Here is a 14,625-nt window from a genome sequence, read left to right as displayed (position 1 = left end):
TCGAGTCCAAGTCGAGTCAATACACAGATTGAGTCGAGTCGAGTCATTTCCGTATTTTGAGAAAATTACTCGAGTCGAGTCGAGTCATCTGAAAATCGTGACTCGAGTCGAGTCATTACAACCCTGGTAACCCTACAATAAATAGATTTACCTTCATTGCACATACGCTCATAAAGTGAACGCGTAAGCGTTTAGGAATAGTACCAGTATCACATTAAACTTGGTTATCAAATGGCGCCCACTTATGTCAACAGTACACTAGTCATTCTTCGTTACACGGAGACGGCACTTGGAATTTTGAAGCTTTCACTGGCGATTGTATACCGGAAATCTACGACCATCCGCTTGAAGTAGTTTTAGATTTCTTGTTCAAGAAATCTAAAATGTACTCCGAGAACGCCCAAATGTCATTTTTTTTCGCAATTCGTCCTCCTTTATATCTTTGAGAGTCCGGTGATCATACAGATACAATTTAATTAAGCCATAATCTGAATTCCGACGGCAAGGTTGACTAAAAATGCTCAACTCTAACCGATTAATCGTGGGGACGGGTCTTTCGTGAGTCAAGTCGGAAAAACGATCGACACTTTTTTAGTTAACCTCTATCAATAAATTCCCCGTATTTATGAAAGCGACTTGATATTTCGCAGGGCTACCATATTTTGTAATTGGGAAATGAGGACACTTTTCCAAACTTAGAATACCGGAGGAAAATCTTGTAAAATTATGGTAAATTTACTCACTTGGTGGCAGTGTTGGGATGACTCGAGTCATGACTAGAATCGAGTCAGACTCGAGTCAATTTTCATATGACTTGACTTGACTCGAGTCACTTTGGAAAAATGACTTGACTTGACTTGACTCGGAGCTTCAAAAATGTGCATTGACTCGCGACTCGGACCAAAATTTACGAGTCAATTTCAAGTCATCAAGTAAACGGTGTCGAATATATATCACTGTATCCTGTGTATGTTCGGACGGTTTGAGGTACGCAGGTGTTACTGGTGAGAGCAACCAGTCATTCATGATTCTACGTTACAGTCATCCTCCATTGTTGGATCACAAATAAATTGATCGCAAACTAAACAAGCACAGCCTACGTTGTCGAAGTAGTAGTAGAAGATTGATCTAAATAGCAATGTGTTTCTGTTTCTTAGACGGCTCAATGCTTAACGTTGCGCACTGCTCACATTTACCAACCCTCTTGTATGATTTAAATCGAACAAATATAGTTTGTGCGTTTATATTCTCACGGATGTGTAAATGGGTGTCGTAGGTTATTGTACCATATCAATTTGTTTCAATTTCTCGAAGCTTCGTATTAGGTCCTACATTTTGGCTGATAATAATCTCACTGTATAGCATGTAGCCGTACAAATACTCACGTATTTTATTAGCAGTTCTACGTGTGCGTGAGGGATACAACGTCTTTTTGCATTTATATTTAACTAGATATTCGTCATTTGATTCAAGATAGAGGATCAATTAATCTGTCTTTCACACATCTAGCAAAATGTAATGACTTTGAATCCTCATTCATACATCGAAAATTCAATTTGACTTGAATTGTGACTTGACTCGTGACTTGACTTGACTTGACTCGAGTCACCTCCAAAAAACGAGTGACTTGACTTGACTCGAGTCACCTTTGAAAATCGATTGACTTGACTTGACTCGAGTCAAAATCTGTAATGACTCGAGATGACTCGTGACTCGAAGGTAGTGACTTGATCCCAACACTGCTTGGTGGTCGGTTGACTAAAAAAAGGTCAAATTTCTCGCTCAGCGCCCAAAATACAGTTTTTCTTTCACATTAGCAGGTGGTTGACTTAACAAAAGGTCAACTTTCGGGCTCAGCTCCCAAAATAGCCGCCGGAGCGTTACTTCAGTGCTGATTTACTGTATCTCAATCGAATTTGCCCTATAATTAACATAAATTCTCAAAAAAGAGGACAAAATCTCAAAAAGGAGAACATTTAGGCGTCCCCGGAGGACATTATCAAAAACCCGAAAGGGGAGGACAAATCCTGCTAAAGGAGGTCGTATGGTAACTCTAAAATATTTCGTGACTTGTAATAAGTGTTATCTAATTCGGATCTCAAAATCTGGTTACGCTATTTTAACTAGTCTCGAAAATTTCAACATTTGAGTAGACCTAGGTACCGCACGTCAATGATAATTTTGCTCATAACCATACTCAGTAGTCAGTACAGATTATTCACTGTTTTAAAACACCACAAAAGATTGCAATAACGTAAAATATGGGAAGTCGACACAACTCGAAGCAGTCTTTCGATCAAACAGCATCATCATCCGCCGAAGACACAGCGCCTTGCAACGAAGTATGAGGGTGCGGAAACGACTGTACTGTGCAGCGTGCAGCCTGTCAATAATACATCCACTTTGGTTGAATGATGTGGCACTGATAGTGTTCATTATCTCCGTGTTCTGCCTTCCCTTGTCTGTGCTTTTATTAAAGATGCCACTTGACGACAAGAAGTCATTAGTAAATTATCCCGATTCGTTTTATTACTGCCATAACTCTACATATGAGAATTGAAAATAACCACAAATAATTCAAGTCCGATTCAATGTATTTCAAAATTCAACTCACAATGTCTGTTACACTACGATACAATGGACTAAAGATATATTTTTAGAAAGCTTGAAACCTTCCGATATTGCTCTGCAACACGTTTCATATTGCAATTTTGAGTAATGGTGATGACAGAAACAACAGGTGACATTATTCAACCATAGATAACTAACCTTTATAGGTATCATATCCATAATTAAACACTGTCCCAGTGTTTCTATGTCTCAAGATCTCCCTCTCGTGGACACTTTCGTGTCCTGCATAAACTTGCGATTGTTCCTGTTCGGAACGTTGTAAAACAGCGGGTTCGCGGAAGCGGGCCTGCATATCAACACTCCCTTGTTTTTCTGCGGACCTGTCTTAACCAGTCCTTTCTTTATCGACGCGGTCGCCGGCCTGGCGCGTTGCTTTTGAATGACGGCGTGCTTTTCCGCTATCATCTGCTTGTGCTGTCGGCGTACGGCGTCGCGAGTGTACTTGTCGGACATGGGTCCCACCCAAGGACGCGGGTTTTGGAAAGATGGAGAGGGATAGCCCGTGGGTCCGTCTGGAAAAGGAATGTGCTGCTTAACGTGCTGGCATGAGATATGTACGGGGTTGTGATTTATTTCTCAGACTTGTCCATATTTTGCAGGTCGATGTCTGGTAAAACGGCGTTGTCCTTATTTCTCAGATTTGCCCTTAATTTTGACTGGTGACCTTAGTCTGTACGTATTTGTATCGAGTTTGTCCTTGTTTTCGGCAATGATGCCATGACGACCAAAGTGTGACATTAGACTCGTCAAGTGTGTTGACCTTTTTTAGTTTACTAATTTCGTGGTTTGTTTGGCTGTCCATATTTTTTCAGTCATGTCGATGACAACTCTAGATATAGAGGACTAAACGCAGGGTTGAACCAAGTCACAAGGTTCCGAGTCACAAGTCAATCTCACTTTCATAATTTTGACTCGAGTCAAGTCGAGTCATTTGCAATTCAGCGCCAAGTCAAGTCCGAGTTCGAGTCAAAGAGTAGTGGGTCGAGTCCGAGTCATTGTGTTCACTGATCAGTTTTGACTTCAATACTCTTTTTCTACTCAGTAGAATGCAGAATGGCTCGCATTCATAATATCGTGATTTTGTTCAGTCCTAAAAGTTTCTGACCCTATTTCAGGACTGATAGACGAAATACCAATCAGACTTGGACAACTAGATAATTCTGTTGGTTAATTTCACTTAATTGTATCGCAGTTTTATGGTGTTTTGAAACAATGAAAATATTAATAAAACTGATTGATTGATGATGCAAGTAATCTAGTTCTAATCTAATTCGTGGAATGTTTCTATGCTTAATTATAATTTATGAAATGTTCTCATGCTCTAATTTTATCTAATTCATTGTTTTCCTGAAAATTACTCGTTGTCCGCAGCATTTTGCAACGAGTTAACATGAATATCCCTCTCGCCCAGGGAAATCCAGTGTCAAGCCGCCATCGCATTCGTTACACTCTGGTTACAGCGTACAATCATGGTAGTTATTGTGACGGATAATAGTCACGCGTTAGTACAACGCCGAAGCCGTTTAAGCTGGTGCAGAATAGTGGTGGGTATGCGCGAAAATCTTATTTTGAAACAACAATAATTTGAAACTAAAATCAATTTCAGCTTTTCAAAATGCTTTACATTATTCCCATTTTCATGCTTATGAGAACGCCCTGTGATTTGATATGAATTGAACTTCGTTTCTGCTCTATTTGTTTCCGATTCATAATTTCAATCAATTTCCAAGTTTTTACGAATTCAGTAATTCTAATTCTAGTATAATTTTAAAAGATCTGCGTAGCTCTAATTCTAATCTAATTTGGAAAAAGTTGTGTAGCTCTAATTCTAATCTAATTTGGAAAAAGCTGTGTAGCTATAATTCTAATCTACTTTTGAAAAAGTTGTGTAGCTTTAATTCTAATCTAATTTGGAAAAAGTTGTGTAGCTCTAATTCTAATTCTAATCTAATTTGGAAAAAGTTGTGCAGCTCTAGTTCTAATTCTAATCTAATTTGGAAAAAGTTGTGTAGCTCTAATTCTAATCTAATTTGGAAAAAAGCTGTGTAGCTATAATTCTAATCTACTTTTGAAAAAGTTGTGTAGCTCTAATTCTAATTCTAATCTAATTTGGAAAAAGCTGTGTAGCTATAATTCTAATCTACTTTTGAAAAAGTTGTGTAGCTCTAATTCTAATTCTAATCTAATTTGGAAAAAGTTGTGCAGCTCTAGTTCTAATTCTAATCTAATTTGGAAAAAGTTGTGTAGCTCTAATTCTAATCTAATTTGGAAAAAGCTGTGTAGCTATAATTCTAATCTAATTTGGAAAAAGCTGTGTAGCTATAATTCTAATCTACTTTTGAAAAAGTTGTGTAGCTCTAATTCTAATTCTAATCTAATTTGGAGAAAGCTGTGTAGCTATAATTCTAATCTACTTTTGAAAAAGTTGTGTAGCTCTAATTCTAAACTAATTTGGAAAAAGTTGTGTAGCTCTAATTCTAATTCTAATCTAATTTGGAAAAAGTTGTGTAGCCGTAATTTTAATTCTAATCTAATTTGGAAAAAGCTGTGTAGCTATAATTCTAATCTACTTTTGAAAAAGTTGTGTAGCTTTAATTCTAATCTTATTTTGAAAATGTTGTGTAGCTCTAATTCTAATTCTAATCTAATTTGGAAAAAGCTGTGTAGCTCTAATTCTATTCTAATTTGGAAAAAGCTGTGTAGGCCTAGCTATAATTCTAAACCAATTTGGAAAAGCTGAAAATTTTCTAGTTGTCCAAGTCTGAATTACCAATAATGTGGTGACTTTACTATTCTTCGAAGTTACAATGGAATGTCTGTCTTTGCCGTCCTAGTCTCGAGTCATGCACAATGACTCGAGTACAAGTCGAGTCAATAAACAAATTGACTCGAGTCGAGTCTTTTCACGCATTTGAAAAAATGACTCGAGTCAAGTCCGAGTCATCCAAAAATCGTGACCCGAGTTGAACTCAAGCCCTTACAATCCTGGGTAAATGTATGTCCAGAGCTAACCCTATGATTTACCATACTTGTTCTAGCCAATAAGTGGCCCGCTTAAACGTGTTGTTTAGACCAGTGGTACTCCCTGCTCAACCAGCCAAATATATTACAATTTACCAGGGTTGTAATGACCCTACATGATTCGGACTCGAGCCGCCATTTCTTGGTGACTCGACTTGACTCGAGTCAAAGCCATCATGGTCAAATTGACTTGTGAACTTTGTGACTTGGTTACAACCCTGCAATTTCCGTGAATATCTCGATTGCAAATTACAAGAATTTTTACGGGAGAACGTACGTCTGTCCATTAATTAGAGAGATAAATTGATTTAGGCATTCAGAATGTTTTTAACTACATCGTGTCCTAATATAGAGTTCATGGTCTACTTCCGAAACGCTATTTTCACCTGATTTCTGACAAGATGTAGGAGCTCTGTTTTCTTTGACTTTCTTCAACCACTGTTGGAAACTTTCTTCGTTCTTTCTCTGTCTTTCCTCCAATTCGGCCTGTTCCTTTTCTTTCTTCTCCCGTTCCTGCGGCAGAAACCGAAATTCTTATAGGTAAACGCGGCGCGCGCAAATTTAACCTCGATGAGATCAGAAATATCAGAAATTTGCCAAAAGCCGTCAGTATCGAAATAATTCTACTTTTAATGTGTACTCGAGTAGGCCATGCAGTCAACATACTTTTTCCCGTAATTCTTTATCTTTCTGCATCTGCTGCTCCGACCATTTCTGGTAGGCTGATTTTGCTTTTTCTCGGATTTCTGCCTCTTTTTGCGATTTCAACTCCTCTTGTAGCATTCTCTCGCGTTTCTCCGCGAGCCGTTGAAGCTTCAACTGTAACGAGTGAACCATTCAACGAAAGAATGGATCAATAGAAATACTGAATGATGATTAACTACGTATTCACAGCATCATGAAGAATGTATTACACCGAGGCGGTCACTAACGAAGCAGTTCAACTTTTTTGGGTAGTCGCATAGGTTTCGGCTACTTGTTTTTAGACCATTTCCACACCTACTTCAACAGTATTGTGAGCAAAACTACTTAAACTTACGTCACATTTCACCTGTCCCAATAATAAATGGAAGCAACGGAGCATTTCTAACGTCTAATTGATTGCATTGTGACTGTAGTCAACCATTCATGGAATTATTACATTTTTAACCGGTTGGTTGGTATTTCGGAAAAAATTTGCTTCACTTTTCAAAACTGTAAAACATGACCTTAATTTGATGTGAAAGCAACAAGTAAATATATCGTTGGATTCAGAATTTCAATACCTAACCAACTACACCACGAAGCTAGACGAGAGCAGGGCAGCCGAGCGTGTATACAATCAAGAAGACGAGATAATCTTGTAAAAATAGACAAGTTTTGGTTTCTTCCTTATAGAGTCCACAATGTATACCTAGTGCAAATAAGTATGTGCTATTCACTGCGGCAGAGATTTCTTCTTTTAAACAAGCCACGAGTGACCACTTTTGCCCAACTTATTCGATCGATACTATCAAAACATGGTCGAGTGTTTCACCATAAACACGCAGTCAGACCCTCTCTTGATTATATACAGACTCGGTTGCCCTGTTCTCGTCTAGCTCGTCGCATGGCTAGTTAGGCGTTGAAATACTGAATCCAACGATACATTACTCGTTGGTTTCACATACTATTCAGATCGTATTCTACAATTTTGAAAAGTAATGCAAATTTTTGCGGAAAAACCCGCCGGTTAATCAATTGCAACTATAGCTTCAATTGCAGAGACAATGAAATAAATTATAATATCAACTATCAAGGAACTCAAATTTGCATAGTCGGACCTAGCTAACAAAAGTCATTCTTATTAAGTGAGCTTTTTCGATGATATTGATCAAATTCAGACCTTGAGCATTCTTTCTTCGCACCACTGTTGATGTTTGATTTCCGCTCGTTTTTGTCGAGCCTCTTTCTCTCTCTTCAGTCTCTCCTCTTCCTCCCTCTCTTCCAGCAACTCTTTCCTCTGAAAACATGCGTAGATCGCTTACCATAGGATAAAAAGCATGATATATATAACATCCATACAGCACTTAGACAAGAATATGTATCCATGTATAGATACATTATATACAACATACAGACAGTAGTCCATAGTTATAGATCTATAGTTATATAGTCCTTACAGAATTTTAAATAATACGATGGAGGTACTTGAACGTTTATGTAAAGAGAATCTGGAGTTTGATGGATACAGCAGTTAGCACCGACTACTTAATTTTTGGAGAACTCTTGGAGGTATGGAACTTCAATATACAACTGAGGAATATATTGATATTAAAATATACCCCAATATTTTCGGCTGACACTCTTCAAGGGTTATATATAGTCCACAACTAGTAGACAATTGCAAAGAGTTTTTGTGTATCAACTGTCGCATCTAATTTGTATGCATCAATAGGAGCATCTTAACTTGACCAATAATTATAATTAAATCCGTAACTCGCAAGCAATGGCCTTACCTTTTTCTCTTGCAATTCTCTCTCTGCTTGTACTTTTTTGACGAGCCAATCCTCCCAGACTGTGAGATCCCCAACATTCCCCGGCTCTGACGGCATCTTCATCAATTCTTTTGTCGTGTCGTGTTCTAGACAGGAACAGAACAAAAGAAAATCAAAAAAGGAAGGATCATCCATTTCAATTTGAGCTATTGCTTCAATATATATATTGTTATTTTACATCTTGTGATCTATTGAATCAAGTCATAACAGTAAACCTGAATTGGTTAGGGTTAGGTTTGAGCGTTACGCATATGCTTCCCAGTTACGAGACAACACATGACCATCACCAATCAGGGTTTCCCATATGAATACGTCAAAATTTATGGCATTCATAATTGGTATAGGGTTAGGGTACAGTAAGATTGGGGTTTGGGGGTAATGGCGACGGATGCTCTTCCATACCTTATCCCTAAATGAATCATAACAACATAAAGTTTGACATGTTCATTGTCATGTTGTTGCGGATAAGACAGTAACCGTGACGCAGACATTATTGAATTACTGAATATCCAAAATTAACAATCTCAGGCTGACAGAATATAATAATCGACGACCACTTTCCACTTACCATACTCAATTTTAGGTTTTCCAGCCTTTGCGACTTTACGTTTCTGCTTTGGGCTTTTCTTCACATTGGTCGGATATTTGCTTGTAGATGCGAGTTTTGGAGTATGCAACCTGCAAAAATTATTTCCAATTGTCCTTTTGCACACATTTTCTATAGTTGGCTACCAGTAATTATGGCGGCGCAACATTTGAGTACTCAGTCATTCAATTCTGAATCGAGCATTAAGCTTCGAGTGGAGAATTGGAGCATCACCCATTATGATGACACAACGGTATCAACTATCAATGATATACCAAGTTTGAATTATGTGCCTTTTACATAACCACAAAGAAAACAACACCTGTTTTATATCACATTAAAAATTATTTGGCATTATGTCGACCATAGCTATTTCATTTTATTTTGTGACAATGGGTTGGTCAAGAACCAAATATATCTTAATGTTATTTCCGTTAACGTGCTTAGCTTTGTACTACATATGACCGACCAATCAAGGTTTACAGGACGGAAAGGACGTTATACATTTATGCCCTTGATATTTTAGCGGCATACACATTACACACCGACTGATGATATACATATGCCGCTGGACAAGGAAGGTGCAGATATATCCTTGTAACGCTTTTCAAGTCTTGCACCATCCCTCCATGCTATCCCGATAATGCTGAGCGCTAAGTGGGGAAGTCATGGATACCAGTGTTACTAACCAGGTATTCGGTCTGACCCAGCCAGGGATTGAACCCACAACCCACCAATTAAGAAGCCGGACGCTTCACCATTACGCTATCTTGTCGTTCTTCCGTAGTGGAAATAGTATCAAAACTATAATCTTGTTGATAAATTAACACCTAGTGGGAAGGGAAGGAGCATCATCTAATACTACTGGACTCGAATCATAAGAATAATTATTTTACTCGATTCAGATTCTAGTGCAAGAATTATTGGTGCCGATACCAGAAATATATATAACACGGAAAATTGAACATACTTGCTTGATTCAAAAGATGACTTGAACGCAGGTTCAGTTGAACTAAATTGCCTCGGACTTCCGCCTTCGTTTGAACTGATGAAAGAATCGCTATACACGTAAGAACGGCGCAACGGAGATAGCAAGTCGTAAGTATCGTCAAGAACTGGCTCATCCATAGTTCTGCTCCACGAATCGACGGGGATTTTGGTTAGGTTTGTGGTAGCTCAATTTTCCGCAAGTCCGTATACGGTAAAACCCAGGTACCTCCTACAAGGGTGCTAATATAGAGCTTGAGCTTGTAAAATGTAGGTGAATAAATGACACCATACAGCTGCAGCTTGAGCAGAGTGAAGAATGTTTTGATCGAGACTATGCATGAGTGAATTTGCTGTAACGACGAGAATACGTAACGGCTGGTCCATCAATCACACACCATAGCAATTTACAACGTAGCTATGCTGTAAATTTCTATGGTTTGTGTGAGAAGTATATTTAAAAGATGCAAAAACAGAAAATGGCACAACTGCAATGCAGCAACGACAAAACGACCTCTCTCTCCACGGGTCACACGAGCTCTGTGTCCCAATTCACGACTATCAAACAACACCATTCAAACTAATTAACGAGCAATCAATCAGTCGCGCGCGCTATGATCAGCGTCCGAGATAACAGTCAGTACACAAAATCTACAAAGGCACATTCCCCCGTGATGAATATCACTCTTCATCATCATCACCATCGTCATCTTCTTGCCCTCCTCCTCCGAAGTCAGTGACGTAGTCTCCAAGGCGCGCTGGCCTTCGTCGGGTACGCGTACTTCTTCTAAGACCGGACTGGACCTCTTCCCCAGCGTGTTCTCGAGTCACACCACTTTCTTGTGCGATCTCCTCGCTGCGCCCCGTTCCCTCACCTTCACGATCCTCTGGCGAGTGATCGGCAGTTATCCACGTCAACGGTACTCTGGGTGAATCACGGAATACCGAACTTGGCGGATGACTAACTCTTCTCACATCACCGACGTGCCTCGGGATGCCATCAACCTCCACTTTATGATCTGAAAGTATGTTAGTAATCTTACCAATGTTCCACTTCGTCGTGCATCGACTGTTCGCCGGCTTCACCCAAACATGATCTTCAACGGACAAGTCGTGCACCTTGGGCTTGCTTCGGCTTACGGTCGTCTCTTCTGACGATTCCAGGAAGGGGTTACGCCATGTACGTGAGAATATCTTCTCAGCCGGTACCAAGTTCGTGCTACTCTGCGGAGACAAATTATACCAAAAAACACACTCTTGTATACTCACTCCCGTTCTCGCATTCATGGTCTTGATCGTTCTGTGGTGTCGCTCAATGATCGCATTTCCCGACGGTCGATATGCACATCTAAATTCCAAATCGACTCGCCAAACGTTGCACAATTGTCTCAGACGATACGATCGGAATGATTTCGCGTTGTCACACAGCAATTGTCGAGGCGGTCCGTATCCCGAGAAAATGTTTTCCAAAGCCTTCGTAATCACCATATCCGATTCGTCCTTGATCTCTCTCCACACGGCGTACCTGCTGGGACCGCAATCGATGATTGTTAAATACTTTTTACCGCTCGCGAGGTGCGTAACATCAGTCGCTAATCTCTCCCAGTCTTCGGTCACGCTCAATTCTCCACCAACCCAACGTCGCGGTTGGGGATCGATCGACTTGCAAACGTCACATTGTTCAACTACCGACTGTACGGCGTCTTTAGTGATATGAGGACACACCTGCTTGCAGAAATGAAGCGTCGTATCAACACCACGGTGATTCATGTTGTGAATTCTCTTCACCGCGTCGGTGGACATATCGACTGAATGCGTGACCGCCGCAACGCAAGTCTTTTTGAGCCACTCCTTTGCAACTCGCGTCAACGCATCGGCTTTGTTCTTGTGCGACGGAACCAACTCCACAGACCATTTTATTCCGTACGCATCCATAGTCTCATCAAGCAAAGTGAGTCTTCTCTTCACCAGCATCTCGGACAGTCCAGAAACTCGGATCTTCCTGTCCTTCTTAAGCAGAGAAGATAACCAGGCGTGAACATAGTAGCCGAATCGGTATACACAATAAACTCTCTCGCCTCCCACTTCACCGCCATGTTCACGCCTTTCACCACCGCATTCAATTCAGCCAAATTTATATGTGACCCATCGTCTTCCTTTCTTAGCCATGCTCCATCCTCCACCACCTTTCCATCTTTCTCCAACAGGGCGCCAAGAGCTATCTTACTTGCGTCACACCACAAACTCCATTTACCAAATGAAGGCACTGACCAGACACCTGCGACTGGGTCCTCTTTCGTCACTTTTTTTACGACCTCCGACAATCTGTCCACGGCTACGACACCCGCCGCAGAATCCCATGTCGCGCCGACACACGAACGTTTGACGAAACCGGCCGCTACTCGCAACCAACCGGCAATTGGGTAATGACCGACCAACTTGCCGCATATCGAAAATACTTCTCTCTTTGACATGGAATCTGAAATTTGAAAATCCAGCGCATTAGATCGCTTCCAACGTAACAGGTCGCCAACTTCATGCAATTTCAAACCCAAAACACTCGCGTCTTGTATTCTTTCTGGCGGCTTGCATCGAAGACCATACTTTGACAAGAGACTCACGACTGCCTCAACGCTAATTAGGTCGAGATTTACGATGATGTCGTCGTAGTAATGATCTGTAGCGGCCGATACACGCTCGTCGGAAGACAGCACTTTCGAAACGATCGATTTCATTATTTCAGGAGCGCAATTGAGTCCGAATCCCAGTCTCTTCAGCTCGTACGTCACACCTTCGAATTCGATCCTTTGATATCGACTACAATTAGACGACACGCCCACCTGCATGTATGCGTCGCGAAGGTCCACTAGTGCGCAATTTACCGGCATCTGCCTCCATTTCCTCAATTTCTCTTGGCAAACGTCCGCGTCTGCCCCACTGCATTCGACAAACTCGTTGAGTTCTCGGAAATCCAAAACTGGTCGAACCTTATTTTTTCTTTCTTGAACGACCGCCATTAGAGGAATCACGCCAGCGGTTTTTGATCGAGTCTCCACTAACCAGCCGTTGTTAATCCACCGTTCTACTTCTGACCGGAACTTCTCAAAAACTGCCCCGTCTCCGATTCTGTACACTCCTACTCGATTCTTCAGCACTGGTGTGCTCTTCCACTCCCACTCGACAATCCACATATTTCCGTTGAAACTGACAGCATAGTTTCTTTTCTGAACGGACAGCTCGCTAGCAACGGCACTTTCAACGGGTCTTCTCAGAGATGGGCTCTTCTCGCCCGCTACGAATTCGCACGACGCAGTCGCACATATACTCGGACGTCCATGATCCAGTACGAATTTGAAATGCTTCAGAACGTCTGTGCCCACGACGAAATCAAGACCAGGAATCAGCGATTTTACCACTACACACCGAACGTCGAGAAGTTTTCCATCTATTTCGATAGGAATTATTGCTTCACCTTCAATTTTCATTCTGGCACCATCAGCCGACAACACCACCTTGTAGGATTTGAAAATTCTCCGACCTTTCACTAAACTCAGGTTTACCAAGGATTGAGTACACCCGGTATCAAAAAGTGCCATAATACTTCGACCGCACGCTACAATGGACATCCTAGAAATCAATGCGCCATTCCATCTGATGGGGACGTTGCTGGCGCACACAGCTCCCCACCCTCGTTTCCCTGTCGTCGGTCAACCTTTTGGCAGTATCGAGCAATGTGGCCGCTTTCTTTGCAACGAAAACATACAATCGATTTGCAGAATATTCTTAAATGAGGTCCACCACATAGAAAACACCGCACTCTTCTTTCTTTACTATAAGAATCGGCAACAGCGCTCATCTCGGCACCATCCAATCCATGATCGGTAACGAGGGCACGTGCTATCGATAGCAACTCCGTCAATTTCAACTGCTCCACCTTTGGTGTCGCCCTTATCTGAGCAGACACACGTTTTGGCAACCCCACGACATAAGATAATTTCAACAGCTGTTCGTCTTCGTTTTCCCCTATGCCCGCCAACTTTGCTAATCGTTTCAAGTCGGCAATGAAAACGTCGACCGACTCTCCTTCATTCAACACCCTCATCTTGAACTCCCCATACGCCGAAAACTGATCACAGGCGAAGGCACGCAACAGAGCCTCTTCGATGCGATTTTGGTCCTTCTTCTCAGTCTCCGGTAACTGGTCGTACACGGCAAATGCGTCACCGTCGAGAAACATCGGGATTACTACAGCCAAATTCTCAAGTTTTAGCAAAGCTTTTGCCAGTTTCGCCTGCTTTATCCATGTTGCGATATCACCCGCTCCATCATACCGCGTCAACACATCCGTCACCTTGAAACTGGCCATTCTTGATGATGGGCCGCGATAGCTTGTGAGAAGTATATTTAAAAGATGCAAAAACAGAAAATGGCACAACTGCAACGCAGCAACGACAAAACGACCTCTCTCTCCACGGGTCACACGAGCTCTGTGTCCCAATTCACGACTATCAAACAACACCATTCAAACTAATTAACGAGCAATCAATCAGTCGCGCGCGCTATGATCAGCGTCCGAGATAACAGTCAGTACACAAAATCTACAAAGGCACAGTTTGACATCTAGTTCTCCGCGTTGAATTTCGTCCGATACGAATATTACGCCTAGAAACTCTTGGCATGGATTTGTATATTCCTGGATTGATGATAAACTCACTGCACATCAAGACCCTGCTGTTTTGAAGGTTTCCAGGGGCAAGAAACAGCGTTCACCGAGAGAGTAACTGAAGAGAAAAAGAGCTAGACAGTATTGTTGCGTCCCAATGCCAATCTCCATAACAATGAAAAATTCGAGGCTGATTGTTGGAATTCCAGGGCCACGAGCGG

At 41.3% G+C, this 14,625-nt stretch overlaps 1 protein-coding gene across 1 annotated transcript; it reads right to left on the bottom strand.

The window, feature by feature from the left end:
* Window positions 1-2,576: 2,576 nt before the first annotated feature.
* Window positions 2,577-10,073, bottom strand: LOC145445053 (uncharacterized). Its single transcript, XM_080323147.1, has 7 exons — window positions 9,725-10,073; window positions 8,737-8,846; window positions 8,130-8,254; window positions 7,517-7,633; window positions 6,319-6,471; window positions 6,039-6,165; window positions 2,577-3,143 (listed from the first exon to the last, which is right to left on the bottom strand). The coding sequence occupies exons 1-7, from the start codon at window positions 9,880-9,882 to the stop codon at window positions 2,821-2,823; spliced, it is 1,113 nt and encodes a 370-aa protein (XP_080179273.1). The 5' UTR covers window positions 9,883-10,073; the 3' UTR covers window positions 2,577-2,820.
* Window positions 10,074-14,625: the final 4,552 nt, after the last annotated feature.

Source organism: Botryllus schlosseri, chromosome 8 (assembly GCF_051294905.1).
Source record: "Botryllus schlosseri isolate E-star chromosome 8, Bs_hap1, whole genome shotgun sequence".
NCBI classification, from domain to species: Eukaryota; Metazoa; Chordata; class Ascidiacea; order Stolidobranchia; family Styelidae; genus Botryllus; species Botryllus schlosseri.
The sequence above is the reverse complement of the archived record's forward strand: the minus strand, read 5'-3'. Positions and strand labels throughout refer to the sequence as shown.

Coding starts and splice junctions, on each gene's coding strand:
- LOC145445053 (XM_080323147.1), bottom strand. CDS start 9,882: ATGGATGAGCCAGTTCTTGACGATACTTACGACTTGCTATCTCCGTTG. Junction 6,472..7,516: donor GCGAAGAAAGAATGCTCAAG/GTCTGAATTTGA, acceptor CACTCGTTACAG/TTGAAGCTTCAACGGCTCGC. Junction 3,144..6,038: donor TACATCTTGTCAGAAATCAG/GTGAAAATAGCG, acceptor TTCCTTTTCCAG/ACGGACCCACGGGCTATCCC.